This window comes from Jaculus jaculus, chromosome 4 (genome assembly GCF_020740685.1).
Source record: "Jaculus jaculus isolate mJacJac1 chromosome 4, mJacJac1.mat.Y.cur, whole genome shotgun sequence".
NCBI lineage: Eukaryota > Metazoa > Chordata > Mammalia > Rodentia > Dipodidae > Jaculus > Jaculus jaculus.
The window spans coordinates 66389206-66417189 of NC_059105.1; the positions used below are offsets into that span (position 1 = coordinate 66389206).

At 44.3% G+C, this 27984-nt stretch overlaps 1 protein-coding gene across 5 annotated transcripts in view; it reads right to left on the reverse strand.

Moving 5' to 3' along the window:
* The window catches only part of Rapgef4 (Rap guanine nucleotide exchange factor 4), a 336159-nt gene that overhangs the window by 221129 nt on the left and 87046 nt on the right, over nucleotides 1-27984 (reverse strand). The window contains exon 1 of one of the 5 annotated variants that reach the window (XM_045147499.1): nucleotides 25713-26041. The exons of the other annotated variants lie outside the window; for them this stretch is intronic. Within the exon in view, the coding sequence (XP_045003434.1) occupies nucleotides 25713-25724 (12 nt within the window). The 5' untranslated portion in view covers nucleotides 25725-26041. Of the gene's footprint in view, nucleotides 1-25712; nucleotides 26042-27984 lie in introns of those variants that run through there. 5 annotated transcript variants of the gene reach the window in all.

Sequence of the window (27984 nt, forward strand, 5' to 3'; positions counted from 1 at the left end):
ATTGTGGATAAAAGGTCTTGAGATCTGTAGTAATCTACAAAGAAATACTCTGAAGATTAAATGAAGTAACATATAATCACACTCAGGGGAAAAAAATCTTAATTTTATAAATACACTCAAATCAATTATGTCCTTTATATGCACGGAACTCACCGTGGGAGCTTAGGAACTGCTAATTATCTGAGTGCACACACTTTGCCTCACCCCTGGCAGATTCTGTTGGACAACATCTCCCAATCGCTTGAAGAACTGGGCCTGTATTTTTACTTAGAACAGCGGTGTTACTGCTGTTTCACTTCCTCCCACATTCTTTTTATCTAATTATCTTTGACATCATAGATTCTCTAGAAAAGTCTTTCATTCTTGGTCCCTTTTTCCCCTGTCTCTTCATCCTATGCATATCTGGACTAATGGCAATAAAATTCCAAGTTAATGGCACCCCTTCCATCATCCCCCACAAACCATCCGGCCTCCCACAACCAGCTCCTTCTAGTCAATGAGCACTATGTTGACTGAGGCCCCCTTCAAAGGCTCCTGTCTACAGACCCTCTTTTCTACCCAGAGTGACAATTCAACACCTTACCTTGAACTCATGACTTACTCCAAAATCATACAGGCCTGTGTGGCAGCCTGTGCTTTCCAAAGAGGTCACACCATCACCCATCCCACACACTCCTCCTACAAGGGGACTTCAACGTGTTACCAGGGAGGCTGGATTCCCTGTCCACTGCAGAGGGGGCCCGCTTTGGATTCTAACCGTTACAAAAGACAAGTCAGTTGAGTTCTAACCACTCCTTTCAAGACAGGACAGAAAATCGAGGGAGCTTTCATCTGGTTCTCATAGGACATTCTCTATCATTGCCCAGCCTCTGTGCGAGGAAGCAGCCACGCCCACACGAGGTAAGGCTGCATGAAGGTGCTCTGGTCAACAGCCCCAGCATCGGCTGACAAATAGAAATGAGCTCTCTCGGCTGTTTGAAGCCTACTCTGCGTTGTCCCAAAGGATAACAAGTGGAGGAGAGACACACTGGCCCTTTGGGCTCCTCAGCCCTATTCACATTTCAGGTTCATGGACAAAATAAAAGAGTGGCGCTTCCAGCGGCTTTATATGAGCTAGTGTGTTATATTATTATTCTCTCTAATTAGAGAGACTGATAACAGAACACAGTGACATCCTTATCTTTTTTGCCTTCTAAGTTCCTACCTACCTTGCAAAGCTCAGCACAAGCATCTCTCCTTCATGAAGTTATATTTGCTTGAAAGTGATTTCTCTCTCTCTCTCTCTTCAATAAAGACTCACTACTCAGTGCGTATAAGTATTATATCCTTTAAACAGGACGATAATTCCCTTGAGACAAAAAAGCCCATGTCTGAATTGTCTTAGGAACCCTTTCCCAACATATCTCAGAATATCTTCCACACAGCTCCCTAATGAAGAACCAATTTTCTAGCCTCCAGTGTAAAATGAAGGAAGTACGTAACTGGGACTTAAATGATACACCATGAGAGGTGTTTATTGAACAAGAAAATATGACAGGAAAATGAAAGACAATAAAGTTACTTTGGGGGGAAAGATCACATAATTATAGGAGATTCAAACACTGCAATTCATTGGACTGCCTTCACCTTGTACACATAGATGCTTTTGTGATAAATGGCTCATGTTCAATAGTGTCTGAGTGTTTGTTTCTAAGTATGTGTACACATTCAGCCAGTATGTGGATTTGGATGTCTGATTTGGGACTTGCTCCCTCATTAATAATTAAATCCTAAGTGGGCATTTTGAGATGTGGCAGTAACCATGTAATCACTCAAGTGTAATTAGAACATGGCAGGGTCCAGGGTAGACAGAGCTGTTATTTGTCAAATGTCATCTGTATCAGGACTTCTTAAAATTGGGATCAAAAGGCCAAATGATTGTCATTGGATAGGACTTCACAAACTCAGGCCTGAAATTATTTTAGGGCTTTGGTGGGTATGCACATTTCTCTGAGGAAAAGCTCGGCTGCTTTTATCAGAACCCTAAGTAGGCCACTAAAGGCTTTATCTTATGCCAGTGGCTTTGAATGCCCCTCCAGAGATTCTGCTCTAGAGGTACCTTTGGGCCAGCAACAGAGCCCATGACCAGTACTGGCTCAGCTGATGCCTACCTAGACTGATGGTTTTGGCCATGTCCTCGTACGTTCTCCCCACTTCTGGACATGCGTTTATGGGAAGGGGTGTACTGAATGATCTTTGACACCTCTAGGGCTAAGAGTGATGGAGAGGAGGAGGAGGAAGAAGATGACCTCACTTGGTGCTTCTCTAGTAGATTTTTTTTTCTTATAAAAGAATGAAAATATTCCTGTCAGCCAAAATCTTTATCAAAATAGTCACAATCATTCACTGAATGAATGTTAACTGTGTCTCAGTATGTGACCATCATGGAGTGTTCACTCATTGTTCTAAGACTTTCTCTTGACTGAGGTGCTGAGCTCAACACTGCACACAATTCTAGAAGGTAGTCAAAGTGTCAAAGGCATAGGGTACCAACAGACAAGGGGCTCAGCGTTCATTGAGTGGGCAGGAGAAAGGCTGTAGAGTTGGTCAAGTGGAAACATGATACTCCATTGATCACCAGGTAGGGTAAGGTAGACTATCCTAGTGAGTGGGAATCCACTTGTCTTTCCATCTCCCAGAACTACATGAGTGCTTAGGGGAATAGCTTTGCTCTCTGGAGGAAAATCTGTCTTTTAAAGATAGATAAGTAGCCGGGCATGGTGGTGCACACCTATAATCCCAGCACTCAGGAGGCAGAGGTAGGAGGATTGCCATATGTTCAAGGCCACCCTGAGACTACAGAGTGATTTCCAGGTCTGCCTGAGCTACAGTGAGACCCTACCTCAAAAAAAAAAAAAAAAAAAGATAGATAAATAAGTAGCTGCCTTGCTGCTGGGAACCTGCAAACTGTTCTCCCAGGGGGAAAGCCATAAACAAACTTCCAGCACACAAACTTGGGAGCTTAATGGAAGAGAAACTGTGTAATGAACCATTTGGACCAAGGATGATCTGACCATAATTCCTCTTGCGTTCAAGTTTCACTGGAGAAAGCAATTCATAAGAGCTCTGAATTTGAGATGAAACAAGGCAAAATACTAAAACTCAAACAGGACTTTGGCATTTAAGATGGAAAATACGACACTGATACACTGATAATGCCATTGCTTCTTAGTCCACTCATTTCCACCTTAATGCTAGTATTTTTAAGTTTTGGGTTTTTGGGTTTTTTTGGTTTTTGTGGTTTTTTTTTTTTTTTGTCTGTTTGTTTTTCAAGGTAGGGTTTTCACTCTAGCTCAGGTTGACCTGGAATTTACTATGTACTATGTAATCTCAGGGTGGCCTCAAACTCATGGCGATCCTCTACCTCTGCCTCCCAGGTGCTGGGATTAAAGGTGTGCACCATCACGCCCGGCTAAGTTTGGATTGTTTTGTTTTGTTTTGTTTTTCAAGGTAAGTTCTCACTCTAGCCCAGGCTGACCTGGAATTCACTATGGAGTCTCAGGGTGGCCTTAACTTTTGGCAATCCTCCTACCTCTGTCACAGGACTAAAGGTGTGTGCCATTCTGCCCAGCTTTAAGTTTTGTGCTCACGCCCAATTTTTCTTTAGACTTGCATTATAAATGACATAGTCACCTTCTTGGGTTTAGTGTACATATGTATTTTTGTACTTCATTTGCATAAGGGTATACCTCTACTATATACTTAATAAATGTTCTATGAGTGAATAAATGGAAAGTTCTCTCTAAAGTTTAGGATAGAGATAAAGCCAACAGCTAGCTTCATAAGAAAGTGAAACATGCTCTTTTACTTTCCTAGAATCAACACTCAGAATATGTTTCTTTTATTGAGTGAAAACATAAATGAGACCCTCAGTGTGTGCTGAGCATTTGGCGTAAGGGCGTGGAGATCATAGCTGCTAGGTACTGGGAGACCATGGGGAGGTGGGAAGACACTCTTATCTCTCACATTTGGAAGATATAGTTAAATTAATCTATGTTTCTTTAAGAAGAACAGAAAGGAGGGAGGGAGAGAGGAAGGAAGAAAGACAGGAAGGGAGGAGAAAAGGAACAACATGTAAGTCTGGATTTTGTTTCTCTCCAATATATGTTTCACAGTTTTTTTTTTCTCTCCCCAGTCAGTCTGGCTTATATACTTTAGATGAGTTTGTATGTATGAACTAAATGCCAAAAGCAAAGAAAATGTTTGTGATAGATAATACCTCAACACTGTATTTTGAATGTACATGTAAAGTCTTCTAGACTCTCTTGCAGACCGAGGGATGCTACAGTCATTTTCTTCTGAAGCACATGTAACTGTGTGGGAAAAAGAAGGGCTAGAGACCGGACTTACCTCCACATACTTAGGACACTCTCAAGCTTATTTAAGATAATAGCTTTATGCCAGCATAGATTTTCTTAGCTAAAGAAATCACCGAGTTCTTTCTTCTTGGTCACAAAGGAAATGTCCAAACGCTGGCTATGTAACATTACCTTATTTCGCATTCTCTATCTAAGTCATTCATGTTGGGATACAAACGATTTGAGGAAAAACGAAGATGGGAAACAGTGGGTGATCTTTCACTTTTATTTCGAATTATTTGATCATCTTGACATGAGGACACTGAACTCCTTGCCCAAGTGTTCAAAAACAGAAAGGGGAAAAGACACGTTTTGATTTTAGTTTTAAATACAGAATCTTGCTCAAAACAGGCTGATCTTGAATTCATTGTAAAGCACAGCTGGTATCCCCATCCTCCTGCCTCAGCCTCCGAGTTCTTGTATTACAAGTGGAAAGAATTACAACTGGAAAGACTTTTTTTTGTATGCTGCTCTGGGGATTGAATCAAAGACCTTGCACATGCCCTACCACTAAGCTATATCTACAGGCCGCTTTAAAATTTTTTATTGTGAGATTAAGCTGCTCAGGCAGGCCTTGAACTTGTGATCCTCCTGTCTCAGCTTCCCAAGTAGCTGAGATTACAGGCCTGTGACAGTAGGCCCATCTGGGAAGACACTGTGAAGGACATTCTTTCTCACTCATCATAATATGTACAGAGGAAAAAAAAAAAAAAGAGATATTTCATCTTATAGAAAACCAGAGGGAAGAGCCTGCAGAGGACACTTCTTGCAGGCATGGTATGTAGTAGCCAAAGAGACTAGAGTGGTGGTGAGAATGCATCATCACACCACACTTGACTGTTCACCATGTAAATTTAAGTATTTTTCTCACAGATGTTCCATCCAAGGAGTTTCAACCTGTGCTGTTTTATTTACTTGCTTACTGCTGAATTGGCTACTTTGTTGCTGATAACACTTGATCCTAGAGCAAAGAAGAAAGTGTATGACAAAATCTGAGTTGTGAAATTAGACAAATCTAGCTTAAATCCTAACTCCTTCACTTTACTAGCTATCCAGCCAGTTCTTGAATTCATCAGATCCGTTTTCTTACCTGTAAAATGGGATTATAACCCCCTACTGGCCAGGTTGCTAGGAAGATTAACTAGGATGATGTAGAGCAGATAGACAATGACAAGGCACAGCAAGTGTGAGGCATGGAGCCATTTTTATGTGTTTTATTACTGTGTCAGGTCACGGTTAGGATTCAGCAAACTTTATGCACACATGCACCTAAATGATCTTGACACATAATAGATGCCAATGTTCACGTCCTAAAAGAACACTAGTTAATACCCATTATGAGCCACCTTCCTTAAATACCTCAGGGAATTTTCTCAGATGATGCATTGTCGGCCACACACTTCCACACGCCATCACAGCGTGCACAGGTCTCTCCCAGACATCTAACAAACACGTCATCAACCTCTCAATCCGAATAAACCCTGAAAACGTTCCCCATTGGCCAGAACTGGCCAGCACTAGAGGCGATCATGAGAGCGTTCAAGGCCACAGGAAGAATCCTGGTAAACACGGCTACCTGGCCGGGGCCGTGTGTGTTGTTGAAAGCACTGGGTAAGACAAGGCTGCAATAGGCTGGTCGTGAGCTATTTCCAGGCCCGTTTGCATGTCCTGGCATTACCTGGATGGGAAGTGTGCCATCCACATAATTATAGCCTGAGCGAGTGGCCTCCCCCTGTGTCACATCCTCAAGGCTCTCACATGACTCATCACTCATCTGGAAAGCAGGAAGTGCTCCATTTGGGGGAGGAAGTTGAAAGGATGCCACGCCTCAGGACAATACCCTACTTACCCAAGCAGTGTTATGATTATTCCCTTCTACCAGGCAACACCCAACACGGCACATCTAGCCAAAGCTCCAGAAAGGACCATCAGGGCTCTGTGCTGACTCCAGGGCTGGACACAGAAGACATCCTGTGCTAATAACAAGAGTCCCCTCGGCCCCTCACACCAGCTGACACCTGGGGTCTGGGAGCCCCAACTGTAACCTAAGAGCATAGCGACCTGAGCCCCTGTACGTTTCCCAAGGCTCTTCTCTAGGAGATCCTCAGTGGTCTAGATGGGTGTAGGCAGTGCAGGCGTGTCTTGCCCGTGTCAAAGCAGGCATGCATGCTCATACACAAGAAGCTCTGGGCACTCGGAGAGAGCTACTGTGAATATTTTTGTTGCCAAGATTGCCATTTTTAGTCAATTGATTTTTTTTTTTAAATAATAATAAGCTTGAATCTCTACCAAGATGTGATATCTTCTGGAGGGTGGGGGTATTTTTGCAACTCAAACCCCACTTTTCAAAAAAAAATTAGGGAGAAAATTGGAAGAAGAGTCAGTCCCACCTTCTTTTCAGCCTCACATCTCCATTCCAGCTGGGACCCTTCGAGAAATGGTGTTCTGACCAGCCTTAGTTGTCTCCTGACCTCAGTCTCCCATGCCACTGGGAATTTGACTTCTGAATAAGAAACTGGAATGATCAAGGGATTTTTATTATTTGAAAAACTGCACCATATTTTAGCAACTTATAATTGTACTTTTTGTTATGTATCAATAATATGAGATCTTATTATCACAAATATTGAGGATGAATACTAATGACTCATATTTAGAAAACATACTTAAATAAATATCAACCTTTGGCTAGGCTTGGTAGTGAAAGCCTATCATGCCAGCGCTTGGGAGGCAAAGATAGAAGGAATGAGTTTGAGGCTAGACTCACCTACATGAGACCCTGTCTCAAAAGTAATAATAATAATAATAATAATAATAATAATAATAATAATAATATCATCTTATGTATATATGAAATTGTTACCATTTAATAATATTCTTTCATTCACTGAGGATCCATGTGCTAGTTACTCAGACACACACACCCTGCAAGCTGCATTTTGTTTTCCCATATTATGGTTCAAAGACAGAGGTGAAAACTTCTGGCCTCGTACCACACAGCCAGGAAACAGCAAGACCTTATTTTGACCCAAGTCCATGTAACAGCTAGGCCCTGTGCTTTCTGGCATAGAAATGCAGCTCTCTATTCATGAAAGAACTTACGTATTATAGGATATGAGTACAGTTTGATGAGCAATTTCAAAAATGCTATCTGATAAAAGTTTAAAATCACCTCAACGGCACACCAAGAATCCAGCAACCACTCACACACACCTCCTACTTAATCCGAGCACAATTCAGAACTATGTACAAGCCCTGGGAGGCACAATGAGAATGGCGTCTGCTTCACATGTGAGAACTAGGAAGTGACTCTTCTATGCCACACAGAACTCATTTCCTTAGGTCTGTTTACTCTTGCTCAGACCCCGTCTTTAGCAGGGGAATGAGGCAGAGCAAGTGAGCGTCGGCAGCTTCCAGCAAGGAGGAAACAGGCTACTGCTATCTGCTGGGGAGCCCGACTCCTGTAGGCTCAGAAGCCTCACAGGGCACCCTGTGATGGAAGCACATTTTACCTAAGGAAACGTGAGAAAAACAATAGAACATAGAGGAACTTAAAATAGTTCTTCAAATGTTTTGATGTTTAAAAGGAACTTATTTGCCTTTATTAAAAACCCAATCATGGTGCTGGAAGTGATGGCTTGGTGGTAAAGGCATTTGCCTGCAAAGCCAAAGGACCCTGGTGGATTCCCCAGGACCCACATAAGTCAGATGCACAAGGGGGTGCATGCATCTGGAGTTCATTTGCAGTGGTTGGAGGCCCTAGAGCGCCCATTCTCTCTCTCTCTCTCTCTCTCTCTCTCTCTCTCTCTCTCTCTGCTTTTTTTTCTCTCTCTCTCAAATAAATAAATAAAATAAGGTTTCAAAACCCAATCTTTTGAAGAGCTTTTCATATCTGAGACACTAAAAGTTGATTAGAATTTCTTCCTCCACTCCCTCTCTTTCCTTCCTTCCTTCCTTCCTTTTCCTCATTCACAAATACGCATATTTATTTACCCAAAGATCATTCTGCTTGGCAGACTTCACATCTTTTCTGGACAAGTTTATAAGCTCTGCTTTCCTTTTCACCAGCACCTGGTACCACCCAGGCACAGTAATCTTCAAAGAAAGCTTTCAATCTTAGGGTTTTATGAGAGAGAGAGAGAGAATTCAAGTCTTCAACTAAGAGTTCTCTTTCTCCATCACTGTATTTTTCATACATGGTCTAAGATCTTCCACTCTGTCCACTTAGTCTGAGTTTTTTCGGACTGCCTCTGCTATTTTCCACAAGACATTATATCCCATCTTAAACATTCAAAGGGCAATGCAGGGCTGGGGAGAAGGGGCAGTGAGTAAAGTGGTTGTTCTATGAGCATCAGGACCTGAGTTCAATCCTCAGCACCCATGGGAAGTGTGAGGTCTGATGGCATACACCTGTAATCCCAATACTGGGGAGAGAAACCCTGGAACTTGCTGGTTGGCCTGTTTGGCCAAATCAGTGTGTTCTAGGTTCAGTGAGAGACCCTGTCTCAAAAATGAAGTTTGAGGGCTGGAGAGATGGCTTAGCGGTTAAGCGCTTGCCTGTGAAGCCTAAGGACCCCGGTTCGAGGCTCGGTTCCCCAGGTCCCACGTTAGCCAGATGCACAAGGGGGCGCACGCGTCTGGAGTTCGTTTGCAGAGGCTGGAAGCCCTGGCGCGCCCATTCTCTCTCTCTCCCTCTATCTGTCTTTCTCTCTGTGTCTGTTGCTCTCAAATAAAATATAATAAAAATAATTTTTAAAAAAATGAAGTTTGAGTAATGGTAGAAGACACTTGATGACCTTGGCCCTCCATGCACATGTGTGTGTGTGGCATGTGCACGTGTGCACACACACAAACATGCATGCGCGCATAACCAAATAATATCTGGGCATGAATGTGGTATGAATTGTCTCTGTGCCCAAAGTTCTTTAGCTTCAACCCTATAAGACAGTCCCAACTGACACTATCTGACTAGTAAAGGGAATGAGAGACTATATTCTGAACTGCCAAGCCACTGACCTAGCCAAGAAAAACAGCATGTGATAGGATTTAAAAATGTTTTCTTCCCCTTTAGATTCCCCCAAATAGATAAGGATAAATTATTGCTGGGAATAGCATTTTGCAGCCAACAGATCCAGCAACCAACTAATTTTGGATTAACTTCCTGAAGTAACATCTCCTCAAGTAGCCAAAGCATAAAAATAACATTCAATGGGTAAATTAAAGTAATCTCAAGGAGCAGGGGTGGACAACAAAGTGAGATTTGAAAAGGTCTGCAATGTGTCCTTAAGGAAGTATAACCAGGGCATAGTTCATAAGAAAGATTAGAGAGGGAACTTTATGAATGAAAGGTCTTGAAACAGAGAAACATAAAGCAAGCTGGGAAGTGCTTCTTCAGCCTCAAATGGCTGGTCACACAATATTATCTTGAACAAAAGTGGAAAAGATACTTTAACGCGTATGGCAAAGGGGGCATGTCTGTTTGATTTACATCGGACTCCTATGAAATTCAAAACTGTGGCTATACTCCACTAGGATACTAAACAAAGGATACTCACAGGGCATTCACCAGTGGAAAAAATACAACCACCAAGAAATATTTTTGAATGCTCAACTTCTTAAAAGAGCTAGGAATTAAGTTTGATTGAGGATTTTAGTAACTAGAGCAACATAAACAAAATAATAATACTTTTTTTTATTGGCAAGCAGAGAGATGTGACATAGAGAATGGACATGCTAGGGCCTCCAGCCACTGCAAATGAACTCCAAATGCATGTGCATCTGGCTTTATGTGGGTACTGGAGAACCAAGCCTGGGTTGTTAGGCTTTGCAAGTGCCTCAACCTCTGAGCCAACTCTCCAGCCCTAAGGTATCTTTTTGTCCTGGCATATTTTTCAGTTTTAAGTTGCTCATGTTGAGGAGTAAACAAAACAAGATTGTCCACACCCTGTCAGAGTGAGAATAAATCAAGGTAGACATTCTAGAGTGTAATAAGAAAATACCAAATATTAAAAATTTTGAAATTTTAAATTTCACATAATAGTGATACAATCCCACAGGCCAGACCTTACTCCACAAAAGTGACTTAAGGCATATGTTGGAGTGCTGGCGAGATGGCTAAGTGGTTAAGGTGCTTGTCTGCAAAGCCTAAGGACCCAGGTTCAACTCTCCAAAACCCTCATAAGCCAGATGCACAAGGTGACACATGTTCACAAGGTAACACACACATCTAGAATTCAATTGCAGGGGCCAGGGTCCCTGGCATGCCAAGTCATTCTCTTTCCCCCTCTCTCTCTCTCTCTCTCTCTCTCTCATAAAAAAAGACATATGTTTGAGCAAGTCCTTCGGAGGTGGTTCTAAGAACAAAACTCAACATAATTATTCATCAAGAAGGGAATAGGTTAAATAAAGTATAGCAGTCTCTTCAGTGGAAAAGTCCATACCGTACATGGCTAATCTACATGGATTTACACCAAAGGACTTTTGTTGTTGTTGTTGTTTTCTTTTTTGAGGTAGGGTCTCACTCTAGCCCAGGCTGACCTGGAATTCACTATGGAGTCTCAGGGTGGCCTTGAACTCACAGCAATCCTCCTACCTCTGCCTCCCGAGTGCTGGGATTAAAGGTGTGCGCCACCACACTCAGCCTGACAGATGCTCCATGAAAAAGCAAGACACAGGCAACATGAACAGTATAATCCTACTAATGAGCATACATAGATTTGATGCTTTTTCATCTATGAAGCATTTTATAGTTGATTGCTCATAGCATATTACCCTAGAATTTGGTAGCTTAAGGCAATACCTTACATGTCTCACAATTCTGTGGACTCCCTGGGAAGTTCATCTGTTGGTAACACTTGCATTTGGGGTTTGTTTGCTGCAGCTAGAGGCCCTGGCATACCCATGCCCATTCTCATTTTCTCTCTCTCTTTCTCTCTTTCTCCCTACCTCCTTTTCTCACCTTGCAAATAAATAAATAAATATTGTTTTTTGAAAAATAGGAGAGCAAAGGATAGAGCAGGCATGATGGTTCTTGTGCTTTTAGCCGTTCCTTACTCGTAAGACATGTGTGCTTCCAGAAGGCACAGGTAGACAGCCAGAGATGTTTTGTGTGTGGTTCCCACTGTCCTGATAAGAAGAAAATACATATGCATGTACACGCTAAGAAATACAAATGGTCACTTTAGGGGTGCTGCATAAAAGTTAAATGTCCTTATATTTTCTTTTAAGTCTGCCATTATACCACAGAAAAATAAATGGTAAATTTATGCTATCAATTTAAATTTTTGATTTTTCTTTGCCTGGAATAACATTAAATAGCAGATAAAAAATGATAAGTTGAGATGCAGAAGGCAGAGGGAAGAAGAAAGCTGATTTTAGTACCATTAGTGACGTTTTCTTTTTACTCCAGGGAGAACAAAGGACCCCCCCCCCCATATATTTTTTTTTGTACCAGTCTCTATAAATTATGCATTTGGTCTTGTCTGCATGATTTGAATTTTTGTGTGTATATGTCCTACTTTTGTTTGTTATAAAATGGTCTTTTTTTACTCCCATCTAACTCACTCTTTTCCTTTATGAGTTTTATGTTGCTTCTTAAATCTATTTTAGAACTGCTTTTTTAAAAAAAATATTTATTTTTATTTGAAGGAGTGAGAGAGGGAAAGAGACAGACGAACAGAGAGAGAGAGAGAAGGAGGGAGGGAGGGAGGGAGGGAGGGAGGGAGGGAGGGAGGGAGGGAGAGAATGGGCACACCAGGGCCTCTAGCCACTGCAAATGAACTCCAGATGCATGGACCACCTTGTGCATCTGGCTTACGTGGATCCTAGAGAATCCAGCTGGGATCCTTTGGCTTTGCAGGCAAACACCTTAACTGCTTCACCATCTCTCCGGCCCTGTGGGTTTTTTTATTTGTTCATTTATTTATTTATTTGTTTTGGGTTTTTTGTTTGTTTGTTTTGTTTTTCAAAGTAAAGTCTTGCTCTAGCTCAGGCTGACCTGGAATTCACTATGTAGTCTCAAGGTGGCCACAAACTCATGGCGATCCTCCTACCTCTGCTTCCTGAGCTCTGGGATTAAAGGTGTGTGCCACCACACCTGGCTTTTTTTTTTTTTTCTTTAATTTTAGGAAAATGACAGGGACATCCAGGGAACTGGGGGCCTAAAGAAGACAGGTGCCCAGATGAAGACTGATTCCACTGAGCCGCAGCTGTGTTTCTTGCTCCTCTACCTGCTGTGCGCATTTGTTCTCCCTGATTTACAACCCTGGTGCCTGCGTGAGCACCGTGACTGTGAGCAAGAAGGATATGCCAGATTTTAAAACCCAGGTTCCATTTGATAAACTCCACTCATGACAGCTGCATTGTCCCCATAAATATTTATTCTCTGAAGGGCCATGGATTCAAGGCCATCTACACCATAGGGGCTGCCCGCCTTGACTGGTAATGAGACATCAACTCAAAAAATATAGATGATCTGTACAGGTTATTTACAGGGACGTCACCGAAAATTAATGCAAAATGTTTTCCCATGATGCATTTACTAGCATGGTGACAATGTGATATCCCATAGCTTCAATGACTAACATCTCTACTAAAACTGAAGGAAGGGCTGCAGAGATGGCTTAGCAGTTAAGGCGTTGGCCTACAAAGCCAAAGGACCCAGGTTCCATTCCCCAGGACTCACGTTAGCCAGATGCACAAGGGGGCGTATGTGTCTCGAGTTTATTTGTTGTGGCTGGAGGCCCTGGTGCACCCATTCTCTCTCTCTCCCCCCTCCCTCTTTCTCTGTCAAATAAATAAATAAAATTAAAATATATTTAAAAACTGAAGGAAGATTTATATATATATAAATATACATATATATATATATGTACATATATATATATATATGTATTTCCCTCTTTTACAATTACTGAACATTAGTTCTTGAAAGCTACAAGTTTATTTATTTAGTTAGTTAGTTAGTTTTTTTTTTAGGTAGGGTCTCACTCTGGTCCAGGCTGACCTGGAATTAACTCTATAGTCTCAGGGTGGCCTTGAACTCATGACGATCCTCCTACCTCTGCCTTCTGAGTGCTGGGATTAAAGGCATGCACCACCATGCCCGGCAAAAGCTACAAGTTAAAATAATGATTCTTATATGCCTAGTTCAAATTTTCTATTTGAAACACGGTCATATTTTACAATAATGTTCTCAAACTTAAAATAGATAATACTGTTATGATGTTACATGATGTTAGGGCTTAGTAATATAGTAAACCAGAGAGAGAGAGTAATTAAGTGAAAACCCTGTAAGAATGTTAGAGTCACTTTCTGTAAGGACTATGATCAAAATGTTTTAATAGTTCTAATTTTGTTTTGGCTTTTATTTTTCCTTCCAAGGAGTTGAGAAGAGTCATGTAAGCCTTGGAAGTTTTGCCAGTGGCCAGTCAAGGAGAGGATTCAGCATAAAATAACGTACAGAAGAAGTCAGTAGCAGTGGGTGAGGGGAACTGGTGGCTGGAGCAGGGAAGGTGGAACGCATCACTGGGTATTGTGCAGATTCTAAATTTTGTAACAAATGTGGGCACTAATCACCATAAGTTAGTTCTTTAAAATAAAAATGAAGAGGGAAGGCTAGAGAGATGGATCAGTGGTTAAGGTGCCTGCCCATAAAGCCTAACAACCGAAGTTTGATTCCCCAGTACCTATATAAAAGGAGAAAGCTCCACTTCTTCCTAGCTTTTCCTACACAGGCTGCTATTCTATCCCCTAATATTGTCCACTGACCTGAGAAGACGCTCAGAGATAGCACTGGAATTGCATGTGGGTGTAGAAGGCAAAGGGACTGGCCGGGCGCAGCAGGAGCAGGAGCTAGAGGGCCTGCCTGTGAGGCTTCTCTGAGTTGGACCTTGGGTTCTCCTGAGTTTGGGTGGTTGACACCAGCAGGCTTGCAGTCTCTGAAAGGGCCGAGGGAGGGGTCAGTAATCCTCGTGAAAGGCCACCAGGGGGTGAGAGAAGAATGCTGCTGGCCCCTCCTCAGAGTGAAGATTTGCACCACCAGAAGCTCTTGTGTCTCTTGCTCCTGTGCAGCAACATTCTTCCAGTCACACTCCTGTCAGCTGTGATGATGATGCCTGTGGCTGAGTGTCCGTGCAGGGAGCTCTTCCAGTCACGCTCCTGTCAGCCGTGGTGACCTCGCCTGTGGCTGACTCCCCTGCAGGGAGCTCTTCCAGTCACGCTCCTGTCAGCCGTGGTGACCTCGCCCGTGGCTGACTCCCCTGCAGGGAACTCTTCCAGTCACGCTCCTGTCAGCCGTGGTGACCTCGCCCGTGGCTGACTCCCCTGCAGGGAGCTCTTCCAGTCAAGCTCCTGTCAGCCGTGGTGACCTCGCCCGTGGCTGACTCCCCTGCAGGGAGCTCTTCCAGTCAAGCTCCTGTCAGCCGTGGTGACTTCGCCCGTGGCTGACTCCCCTGCAGGGAGCTCTTCCAGTCACGCTCCTGTCAGCCGTGGTGACCTCGCCCGTGGCTGACTCCCCTGCAGGGAGCTCTTCCAGTCACGCTCCTGTCAGCCGTGGTGACCTCGCCCGTGGCTGACTCCCCTGCAGGGAACTCTTCCAGTCAAGCTCCTGTCAGCCGTGGTGACCTCGCCTGTGGCTGACTCCCCTGCAGGGAGCTCTTCCAGTCAAGCTCCTGTCAGCCGTGGTGACCTCGCCCATGGCTGACTCCCCTGTAGGGAACTCTTCCAGTCACGCTCCTGTCAGCCGTGGTGACCTCGCCCGTGGCTGACTCCCCTGCAGGGAACTCTTCCAGTCAAGCTCCTGTCAGCCGTGGTGACCTCGTCCGTGGCTGACTCCCCTGCAGGGAGCTCTTCCAGTCAAGCTCCTGTCAGCCGTGGTGACCTCGTCCGTGGCTGACTCCCCTGCAGGGAACTCTTCCAGTCAAGCTCCTGTCAGCCGTGGTGACCTCGTCCGTGGCTGACTCCCCTGCAGGGAGCTCTTCCAGTCAAGCTCCTGTCAGCCGTGGTGACCTCGTCCGTGGCTGACTCCCCTGCAGGGAACTCTTCCAGTCAAGCTCCTGTCAGCCGTGGTGACCTCGCCCGTGGCTGACTCCCCTGCAGAGAGCTCTTCCAGTCACGCTCCTGTCAGCCGTGGTGACCTCGCCCATGGCTGACTCCCCTGCAGGGAACTCTTCCAGTCACGCTCCTGTCAGCCGTGGTGACCTCACCCGTGGCTGACTCCCCTGCAGGGAACTCTTCCAGTCAAGCTCCTGTCAGCCATGGTGACCTTGCCCGTGGCTGACTCCCCTGCAGAGAGCTCTTCCAGTCAAGCTCCTGTCAGCCGTGGTGACCTCTCCGTGGCTGACTCCCCCTGCAGGGAACTCTTCCAGTCAAGCTCCTGTCAGCCATGGTGACCTCGCCCGTGGCTGACTCCCCTGCAGAGAGCTCTTCCAGTCAAGCTCCTGTCAGCCGTGGTGACCTCTCCGTGGCTGACTCCCCCTGCAGGGAACTCTTCCAGTCACGCTCCTGTCAGCCGTGGTGACCTCGCCCGTGGCTGACTCCCCTGCAGGGAACTCTTCCAGTCACACTCCTGTCAGCCGTGGTGACCTCGCCCGTGGCTGACTCCCCCTGCAGGGAGCTCTTCCAGTCAAGCTCCTGTCAGCCGTGGTGACCTCGCCCGTGGCTGACTCCCCTGCAGGGAGCTCTTCCAGTCAAGCTCCTGTCAGCCGTGGTGCCCTCGCCCGTGGCTGACTCTCCTGCAGGGAGCTCTTCCAGTCAAGCTCCTGTCAGCCGTGGTGTCAGCCGTGGTGACCTCGCCCATGGCTGACTCCCCCTGCAGGGAGCTCTTCCAGTCACGCTCCTGTCAGCCGTGGTGACCTCACCCGTGGCTAACTCCCCCTGCGGGGATCTCTTTTCTCTGCTCTCCTGCTTTTGTATGAATCTCTCTTGTAGCTCTTATCTCACTGTATTTTATTATTGACTTCCATGTGTTAATCTTTCCTTAAAATACTTTTTATTTTGATTTGAGAAAGAGAATGAGGCAGAGAAAGAGAATGAGAATGGGCACACCAGGGCCTTCAGCCACTGCAAATGAATTCCAGATGCACGTGCCACCTTGTGCATCTGGCTTATGTGAGTCCTGGGGAATCAAACCTGGGTCTTCTGGCTTTGCAGGTAAGTGCCTTATCCACTAAGCCATCTCTCCAGCCTCCATGTATTAATCTTTATTTGATGATGAGCTCACAGAACACCACTAAATGATCACTCTGCATCACTGGGGCCTTACACTGTTCCTGGCCCTTAGTATATGTTCAGCAAACACTTGCTCATAGGAATTAGGTTGATAAAATGCATAAAAGACAGAGGCACAATAGCTGGTGAAGGATGTAGCCCCACATGTAGAAACATAGATTCTTTTTTATTATTTGCAAGAAGAGAGAGAGAATGGGTGTGCCTCTGCAAAAGAACTCCAAATGCATCACTTTCTATAAATCTGGCTTTTCGTGGATACTGGGGAATCGAATTCAGGTTATTAGGCTCTGCAGGCAAGTGCCTTAACTGCTGAACTATCTCTCCAGGCCAAAACCTTGGGAAGGTAGTTTCAACATGACCACCCAGCAGGAGTAAAAGGAGTATCACTGAGTGACTCAGCAGGCTCATGGGGCCTGGGAAGCCTGTAGGCATGCCGGTCTGTCTGTGCGTGTCCATCCCATCACACCATGCACTGGGTTGGGGCTGAGGGATTGATGGCACCAGACCCTTTCTTCCTCCTTTAATCCAACCAGTTGCGGCTCCCATTTTACAAATGAGGGAAGAAGGTTAGAGAGTTACTGTAACTATCCTGAGGTCACCGTTAGCAAGAAGCAAGATCAGTAATGTCACCAAAATTAGGCCAATCCCAGTCAAGGTCGTGAGAATCTATGCTGCCTCTTTTACACTGGCAAGACTGAGGAGACTGGAAAATAAACAGTGGGTGGTGGGGTGCCAGAGTCTCCTGCCATTGCAAACACAAACTCCAGACACATGCCACCTTGTGTGTCTGACTTTACGTGGGAACTGGGGAATCAAACCTGGGCGACCAGCCTTTGCAACTAAGTGTCTTTTGGTTTTTCGAGGTAGAGTCTCACTCTAGCCCAGGCTGACCTGGAATTCATATGGAGTCTCAGGATGGCCTCGAACTCATGGCAATCCTCCTACCTCTGCCTCCCGAGTGCTGGGATTAAAGGCGTGCACCACCATGCCCGGCTTTGCAACTGAGTACCTTTACTGAGCCATCTCCCTACCCCCCCCCATATAACTTTTATTTTATTTTACTTTAATCTTTGAGACAGAGATTTTCTTTGCACTCAGGCTGGCCTTGAACTTGCACTCCTCTTGCCTCTTTCTCTATCAGTGCTGGGATTACAGGAGTGTATCAGTACACCAAGCTTTCTCCCATTTATTTGAAATCAACTCTGCACTGCATATAATGCCTAACAAAATATAGATGACTTGTAAACAGTTAATACACTGTATTGTTTAGGCGATAATAATGGAGAAAAGTCTGTACATGCTCAGATACACTATAAAAAATATTTTTGGCTGGGCATGATGACACATGCCTTTAATCCCAACACTCAAGAGGCAGAGGCAGGAGGATCACTGTGAGTTCGAGGCCAACCTGGGACTACAGAGTGAGTTTCAGGTCAGCCTGGGCTACAGTGAGGCCCTAGCTTAAAAACAAAACAAAACAAAACCCCCCTTTTAAAAAACTTATTTATCTGGGCGTGATAGCACACGCCTTTAATCCCAGCACTCTGGAGGCAGAGGTAGGAGGATAGCCATGAGTTCGAAGCCAGCCTGAGACTACATAGAGTTCCAAGACAGCCTGGGCTAGAGTGAGACATTATCTAGAAAAAAACTGAAAAACAAACAAAAATACATATATAGAAGCCTTTTAACTTTTATTATTTTTGACATGTGTATAGTATGTTGTAGTGCGTGCATGTATGTGTGCAGATGCATGTGCCCTATATGTATATATGAAGAGACCACTGAAGGATGTTGGATGTCCTCCACTATTGTTCCTCCACCTTATTTTCCTGAGACAGTCTCACTGAACGTGGAGCACCCCATGTATTCATTTACACTGGCTGACTAGGGAGCGTCAGTGATCCTCTTGTCTCTGAAACCTTCCTCCAGCTTTTTACATGGGTGCTGGGGATTTAACTTGGGTCCTCATACTTGCCATCTCCCCTGCCTACTGTATAACTTTTTGTTTTTTTTTGACAGAGAAAGAAGAAGAGAGAGAGAGAGAATGGGCAAGCCAGGTCTTTCAGCCACTGCAAACAAACTCCAGATGCATGCACCCCCTTGTGCATCTGGCTAACGTGGGTGCTGGGGAATCGAACTGGGATTCTTTGGCTTTGCAGGCAAATGCCTTAATCGCTAAGCCATCCCTCCAGCCCACTTTTTAAAATTTTTATTTATTTACTTGAGAGTGACAGAGAGAGAAAGAGGCAGTTAGAGAGAGAGAGAGAGAGAGAGAATGGGCGCGCCAGGGCATCCAGCCACTGCAAACGAACTCCAGATGCGTGAGCCCTTGCACATCTGGCTAACGTGGGTCCTGGGGAATCAAGCCTTGAACTGGGGTCCTTGGGCTTCACAGGCAAGCGCTTAACTGCTAAGCCATCTCTCCAGCCCAACCCACTTTTTAAATTTAAACACTTTTTATAGTGTTTTACAGTGTTTACAGTTTTTTGCAGTGTTCGTAAGAGCGCATATGTTCTTGAGTAAGTACGTCTTCTACTAGATAAACTTTTCTCTTGTCCTGTTATGCTTTTATGAGAATTATAGACAATGAAGTTTATTGTAGAAATCTATGAATTTCTATAATATGTAGTATGCATTTCTATGGGCTTTATACAGCTAATCTTGGGCAAAAAATATTCTCTAAAACAAACAAACTAAAATTCAAAGCAATAGCAAAAGTCTCAAGATGAAAACTAGACTTGTTCACACTGAATTCATCAGTGCTTGCTGGGGGAGGGGGCTTCTGTTCTGAGGAGGCAGGTACAATTCTGGACGGAGAAGAAGGAGAAAGTCATGGGACATGAGCTCTATTAATCTGAGAAAAGATCACCTGCCACTTGACAGTGGGCTTCACTGAGACCCAAAGCTTAGAGCAATGTTTGGAATGGAGCAATGGCATGGGGACAAGTAAGGACCAAGGACTAAAGCCCTCTGCTTGTCCGACAGTGGCTGGCATGATCAGAGATCATCACACAAACGTCCAGAAAATTGAGATTTTTTTTTAATTTTTTAAAAATTTATTTGAGAGCGACAGACATAGAGAGAAAGACAGATAGAGGGAGAGAGAGAGAATGGGCGCACCAGGGCTTCCAGCCTCTGCAAACGAACTCCAGACGCGTGCGCCCCCTTGTGCATCTGGCTAACGTGGGACCTGGGGAACCGAGCCTCGAACCGGGGTTCTTAGGCTTCACAGGCAAGCGCCTAACCGCTAAGCCATCTCTCCAGCCCTGAGATTTTTTTTTTAACAAATCCTGAATAAATTCACATAGGGACTTCCTGCATGCACAAGTATGAGGGGCTGAGGGGCTAAAACAGCATGAGTTTGAATCTCCAGAACCCACATCAAGAGAGGCGTGGCCACGCAGGTCTGTTACCCCAGACCTACGGGGAGTGGATGCTGGGGAAGTGCTTGGGCTAGCGAACAACCAGCTCCAGAACCAGCAAGAAACTCCATTGCAAGGGGGAAATGATGGGCGAGTGATGGAGGGGGGCACTTGGCATTTTCCTCTCGTTACAGGTGAGTTCACGGGGTGCTGCAGGTGAGCACACAGTATCAGCACACGTGCCTGCGTAGACCACTACAGCGCACACGCACACACGGCACATACTATGCATGCGCAAAGAGTTAAACATCTGAAAATGACAATGAAGTTTTCTGAAATAATACAAGGTTTTAAAAAACCATCTACTTATTTCTTTGACAGAGAGAGGGAGGGAGGGAGGCAGATAGAGAGAAAGAGAGAGAGAGAATGGGCACTTCTGGGGCTCTAGGCACTGCAAAAGAACTCCAGACGCATGTGCCACCTTGTGCATCTGGCTTACATGGATCCTGGGGAATTGAACCTGGGTTCTTAGGCTTCTCAGGCAAACACCTTAACTGCTAAGCCATCTCTCCAGCTCAATACAAGGTTTTATAAACTCATTCAATCCATGTACCAATGCCATTGACTAAGATCCATCACTTATATCAGGCCACCTTTCACATCTTCTATAAATGATTTTTCTCAAACAAACTTTGTTTATAAATCATGAAATAGCCAGCGTCCGGATAAATTTAATGGATTTTAAAATGTATATAATATTGGAGAGATGGTTTAGCAGTCAAAGCACTTGCCTATAAGCCTAAGAACCCAGGTTTGATTTCCCAGTACCTACGTAAGCCAGATGCATAAGGTGGAGCATGCATTTGGAAGTCATTTACAGTGATAGAAGCCCTGGCTCAACCACATTTTCTCTTTGTCTTTTCTCTAGCCAATAAATAAAAAAAAAAATAATATGTAAGTACAATGATTGTGATGGGGAGGTAATATGATGGAGAATGGAATTTCAAAGGGGAAAGTGGGGGGGAGGGAGGGAATTACCATGGGATATTTTTTTATAATCATGGAAAATGGTAATAAAAATTAAACTAAAAAAAACAAAAAAATAAAAATAAAATAAAATAAATAAATGAATGTAGATACATTAAGTATCATGAAAAATGAAGACAAAACAAATTTATAAAGAAAATTTTGCATGAATTATAAACTTGATAAATGTCTTGATCAAATAACCCATTTATAAAAAATAGTAAATAAATGTCACTATATGTGTGAATATCATGCTCCCATAAACAAAATATAAAAGAAAATTTAGGGCTAGAGAGATAGCTTAGCAGACTACGAAGTCTAAGGACCCATGTTTGACTCCCCAGATCCCACAAAAGCCAGATGTGCAAGGTCACACGTGTGCACAAGGTGGCGCATGCCTCGATTTCGATTACAGTGCCTGGAGGCCCTGGCGCCAATTCTTTCTCTCTCTCTCTCTTGTTTGCTCACTCGCTTTCACCCTCTCTCATTAAAAAAGAAAAAGAAAATATATATGCCAATATCTAAAAATGTATATAAATGCATATATAAATAAATAACATATATGATGGTCATATAAATACATTATGGTCATGTTGGCCAGGGTAAGATATGATAGTTAGTTCCCGTCTTGATGCTGAGACAAAACACCTGACCTGAGGCAGCTTAGAGGAGGAAAGGGTTTATTTCAGGTTATAGTTTCAAGAGAAGTTTCATCATGGCAAGGAAAGCATGGCATGAGCAAGACAGCAGGCTGTCAAGTCAGCTGGCAAGAAGTGGTCTGAGGAGCCAGCTCTGAACAGCAGTGGGCACGCCCCCAGTGGTTCTTTTCCTCCAGCAAGGCTCCACTCCCCACAGGCTCCACAACTTTCCCGAAATGTTCCACAGACTTTCACCAGCTGGGGACCTAGTATTCAAAATGCATGAGGCTCTGGGGGCAGAGGTATTTTACACACAAAGCACAATTATGAGGGATGCTCGCTCTTGGTGGCAGAATGAAAGCTAGTAGAAATAGATGTGACTGGGCCAGGATGTGGCTCTGTGGGAGAGTGCCTGTCTAGCAAGAAAAATAAATGATTATATTTATCAAGACTCACTAAAGCTCTCGTATTTTTCAAAGTAGGATTCTTCTGGAAATTTATCCCAAAGAAGTAATTCTCAAAGTATAGGCCAGGGACAGTTGAGGGTTCCCAGGACACATGAGTTTCAGTCTTTTAACAATAATACTAAGATACTGCCTATATCTCTCTTCATCTCTCAGTAGGAGACCATGGAGCCTTCCAGAGCAACCTAACGTGAGATGTCACCATTGATCTTGCAGCCAAGAGTACTTAGAGAGTGGTAGAGACTCAGGGAGGAATCTTACACCTTATTTTCACACTTGGAATGCCCACAGCATATAGGCTCCTCTAATTCAGAAAGCCTTGACTAACTCCCGTGTTCTCTCTCAAGCACTGCCTGACACTATTATTTAAGTCTGGCAGAAACCCCAGTTTGAAAGTAGAATATCCACAGGAGAGAAGGAAAAATGGCACTAGGGAATCTGACACACACTAATAAGGAACAAGCAGATTACTCATTCGCAGAGCCTTCGCCCGGGGCAAGGACCCTCGCCAAGGCAGGTGTACACATGACCCAGCACAAAGAAGTGCAGAGGCCTGCCAAATCCTGAGACAGGCTCCCAGCCTGGCCACCAGCAACACCCACACCAAGCACGCTCAGGCCTGGCCTCCAGAGCTGTGGGTCCCATCAGTTTAGGGCCAGCACAGGCATGGGCAATTTCTCTCTCTCTCTTTCTTATTTTTATTTTATTTATTTGAAAGAGAGAGAACCAAGGACTCTAGCCACTGCAAATGAACTCCAGGCACATGCACCACTTTGTGCATCTGTCTTATATGGTCCTGTGGAATCAAACCTGGGTCCTTTGGCTTTGCAGGCAAGTGCCTTAACCATTGAGCCATCTCTCCAGCCCATTTCTTCTTTTTCTAAATTGATTTTTAAAAAAATGTATATATATATATACATATATATATATACATATATACACAAATATACATATATGTGTTTAAATATACATATATATTTTTAAAATAAATATATAATAATAAAATATATTGAATATATAAAATAAAAAATATACATACATGTATATATGTATATATATTTTTATTGACAACTTCGATACTTACAGACAACAAACCATGGTATTTCCCTCCCTTCCCCCACTTTCCCCTTCTTTAAATAGTTTTAAATTTAATTTAATGTTATTTATTTGAGAGAGATATGGAAAGAGGAAGATAGAGAGGAGAGGGGGCTGGAGAGAATGGGCACACCAGGGTCGTCAGCCACTGTAAACAAACTCCAGACGCATGCGCCACCTTGTACACCTGGCTTATATGGGTCCTGAAGAATCGAACCTGGGTCCTTTAGCTTCGCAGGCAAACGCTTTCTTTCACAGATAAGTCATCTCTCCAGCCCGGTTTTTTTTTTAAAAAAAAAGCTCCCCAAATTAATTCTCATGTGGAAGCACTTTCAGCCACTACAGCTCTAAATAATGCAAGATACAAAGAATCCTTCTTTTCCAAGTGATGTATTTTGATACCTTCTAGTTCATCTTCAGCATTCCTATCACTTATGCTTCTGTTTTTCTCTCACTTGCAAACCAAGCGGGGAAAGACCACTCAAGTTTTCGACAGGTAAGGCGCATAAAGGGCGAATGGGCATTAACCGCGACCCCTCTGTCGGTGGGGCAGAAAGGAAGCGAAGGCGTCTCTAGTTGAGGGTGAGGTTGTGCTGGAAGCTGGTGAGTGAGGCACAAAGTCACCAGGCCACGCTGGGTTAAAACCGGGAACCCAGATCCACATTCAAGCCAGACCACTGGACCACATGAACGGCCTTGGAAGGTTTATCTTGCATTTTACTGGTTTGGGCTAAACGGCTCTGAACACTGAGGTCAGGGAGATCAAGCAGGGCCAGGGTTCCGGAACCCTGAGCGGATTTCGGGCGGGTTTCCTCCTCTCTCCGGGGGCCCTAACCTCGCGCAGCGGCCCGCAGTGGAATTTGGATCCGTGGGAGCAGAAACGTCCCATGACTAAGTGTTTTCTGCACATAAAGAGCTTAACAAATCCTCTACTCCACACCACGAGTTTTTTTGTTTTTTTTTTTTTTAATGGAAGCCTCAAGTTCTTAGCACCCTTTCCACCCCACCACTGCAAGTGTCTTTGTCTGGGGGACCCATTAAATCTCAGAGTGGATTTATCCAGATGATCACTGAAAACCAGACAGTAAACAAGACCCGGCAATGGAAAGTACGGCCCATGTGGGTCCCTCCACGGACAGGCTGAATGGTCCCCAAGCACCCCTCCCCCAGGCCCCACGGAGGACAGCCCAGAGTGCAGAGCCACAAGCGGTGTGCACCCCCGTCCTGTTCCTCGGGACTGGCCTGTCTAATATCATTTAGCTAACTGCCGCTGAGTTTCAAGGAAGCTGAGAAATCACCTTGTTAGCCACACGAGAATTCATAAGCAGAGCTGTCTTTAGATGAAACCAGACTCCTGTGGAAAGAAATCTCCCCCTGGCTCTCTGCATGACTGACCTTCAGCCCAACATCTTTCTCAGGATATATATATATACACACATATATATGTATTTATATATGTATACATATATTTAGTTTGTCTCATTTGGTTTATCTTATTTTCATGTTTATGCTGGTCAATCTTCACGACATTGTAGCCACAAAAAGACAGACAGGGTGGCTTCTGCACCTCCTTGGGGTGGAAGGGGGCAAGTATGTTTGCTGACTATATATAATGGGGGCTTCTTAGGAGGGAGTTGAGCTGCTATTTCGAAGGGCGCAGTGCAGTAAGTGAGGGGGGTGCCCTGTGAAGGTCTCTGGCAGGAGACAGCCTGGGAAGGGAGGGGAGGGGGCAACAATACGGGGGGCACACCACAGCTTAAGCACCCTTTCAGAACCTGTCAGCACAGCCCTGGAAGAGCCCAGTGTCCACTGCACATTCCAGAAGTGAACCCACAGGAGCCTCAGCTCAGAGGAGTGACTGGTCACAGCACCCTGCCAACAGGCCTGCTGGAAACATCTGGTCATCCCTGGCACCTGCCAAGCCAACCCTTGATCTACTTGGACTCCCGTCCTCTTCTGAGGAACAGTGCCGTCACAGCTTGGCGAGCTGCTAGGATGTCACGTTGTCAATAATGCAACAGGATCCCCACCAACACTAAGGATTTCAAATACTCTCAGAGCTACCAGCAGCAGGACACCAACCAAGGATCTAGAGAGCGAAATACCATGGGCCTCAATCTGTTTCCTTGCCCAAATTTATTTTTAATACTTGCCATTCAAATATGCCGCTAGCTAAACATGTATGCTTAATATTGCATTGAATAAAATGTTATTCTGCCTAGTTATGCACTACCTTGATCTTCTAAAAAATACTGAAGATCGTATTATTTTCAGAAAAAAAAGACGACCTGCCACTCACCCTGCCCTCCCCCCCCCCCAACACAGACACCACAAACAAAGATGAAATCGAATTACAGCAGTGCCACAATACATATTTAGGTCTGGTGGAACATAATTAGAAAAACCAGACATGTGCTTAAGCATAATCCCTCAGGCCAAATGCAAACGGTGACATGTCATATTTTCCCACTCGCACCTTCACCATCAAAGACCCCTTCTGACCTTGTAGCGCATGCGCTCACCGCTCAGGTTCCTCAGACATCCAGTAGCCAGGTCTCCTTGATCTGAACAGCCCAGTGTCACTTCATGGCACACAGGCCCTTGTGCGAGTGTTGAATTTAATAAGAGCCTCTAAGTCCACAGCGAGGAAGCGGAGCTGGTGCTCTTCAGGAACTCTTGGCCAGCCACAGGTAGCAAGAAAAGACTTCCTTTCCCCAAAATACTTTAGTTAGCTCCTAGTCACTCCCCTCCCTTCCTCTCTGTGTCTGAATCATTTTGTCACTCCATGGAGACGCTTGAGGACACAGGAGTAAGAGACCCTTGTGCTGGCCTCAGGACCAAGTCATCAGGGCAGACTTCCGCCTGGTTTAAAGAATCAGAGCTGTGAGGAGAGACGGGACAACCAGCCAACAGGATGTGTGTGGCTGGAGTTTCTGGCATGAAGTCTTGGCTTTTATGTTTATTTTTGGATGTATTTTTCTTAGTCCTTTGATGCAAATTTCTGGCCTGGAAAGTAACCCTCCAGGACAAGCTCCACAGTTTGCCAAAAGTCAACACAGGCCTCGGAAGAAGGCAGGCTCCTCCACCTCCACCTCCAGGGTTTCCTAAGGTGAGGGCGTGGGTCCTGGCTCAGGCTGGTGGTCCTGCCTCAGTATCACGGGTCCTTACCCAGCCAGCTCACCAGTGATGCAAAGGTGGGACAAGCTGACATTGCGAGCATGCTTGACAAAACCATGGACCCCACCCAGAGAACTCCTGAGGTACTTCTGTTCTGAGAGACACGCTATCTTAGGTATGTGGCTTTCATTTTCCTGACAGCTGCTGATTAGAGCATCTTTCCTACTCCAGTAGAAGTAGACAGGTAGATGCCTTTGAATGTATTATTGTAGTACAGTTTGTTTTTTTATGTGTGTGTGGGGGGGGGAGAATTGGTGCACCAGAGCCTCCAGTCACTGCAGTCAAACTCCAGATGCAAGCACACCCTTGTGCATATGTGTGAACTTGCATGCTTGTGTCACTGTGAATCTGGCTTTATGTGGGCAGTAGGGAATTGAACTCCAGCCGCTAGTCTTTGTAGGCAAGTGCCTTAACTGCTGAGCCATTTTTCTAGCCCTCCTTTATGGTTTTTAAAGCACACCAGCAAAGACTCAAATGCTGGCATTCCCATAATTCTTACTCTCATAGAGCTTGAGAGATTACTAATGGAGAGATTCTTTTATCTCCCATGTACTCTAAAGGAGACAATAAACAGAAATAACTAAATAGTTCTTCACCTCAGCCAGTATATCTGGTAGAATCTTCTAGAAAATGTATCACTCTGAAAATTAGGGAACAGAAACATAAACATGTGCCCTCAATAGCCTTCATCACTTTCAGAAATCTCCCTGTTTACTAATTACTTTCTTCTAAGACAGAAACATTTATTATTTTTACCACTTACTTTTGTATTTCATAAAACAGGAAACAGATTTTGATTAGTGACAATATTTACTGAAACCAGAGGCACATTTGGGGAATAAGCTCTATTCTACCAACCATGACATCCCAGCAACAGTTCTGCTGTTTTGCCCTGGTTGGAATGAAATCACAAAAGTGCCAATAATTGTGGGGATAACAATTACAGCTGAGGCCTGTTTCAATTGGTATGGCTCACATAATAAATTTGAAATTTTGCTTTTGTTTTTAAAGACTTTTATTTTACTACTAAGTTCAAACTTCCAAAATGTTTGTTCATAAATACATACCATTATTTAACATGCTCAAATATGACTCGCAGAAAAAGAAACAAAATTTCCAGAATGATTTCCATGCAGTTGAAACATAGGTAAATAGGTAGTGGACCGCAAGTTCAAGGGCATCTCAAAAATGTCTTTTCTGAATGTGACCAAGACTGCCTCTCTCACCCACTTCCCTGAACACACTGGACTAACCATCTTGCAAAGATACGAAAACATTCCCAAAGCATTGACATGGATATGAGATATTAGATATAAGTAAGGAAAAAAAAAAAAAGCTCAAAACCCTCACCATTGTTCTAAACCATCAGAAGCCCTCTCATAGTAGATGTGCTAAGAAGAGATCCATAGATTCAGGTGACAAATCAAGTTTATATTTATTCCAAGGGCCACCATCCATCATAAATACCCATAAGCTTGGATCAACTATTAACAACTGGTTTAAATGCCCAAGCCTCCACTGAACCACTTTGCCATTGAGGGTCCTTACTTTCAGATTAATTTTCTTCTGGGTGTACTTGAAAATCATAACTACCTCC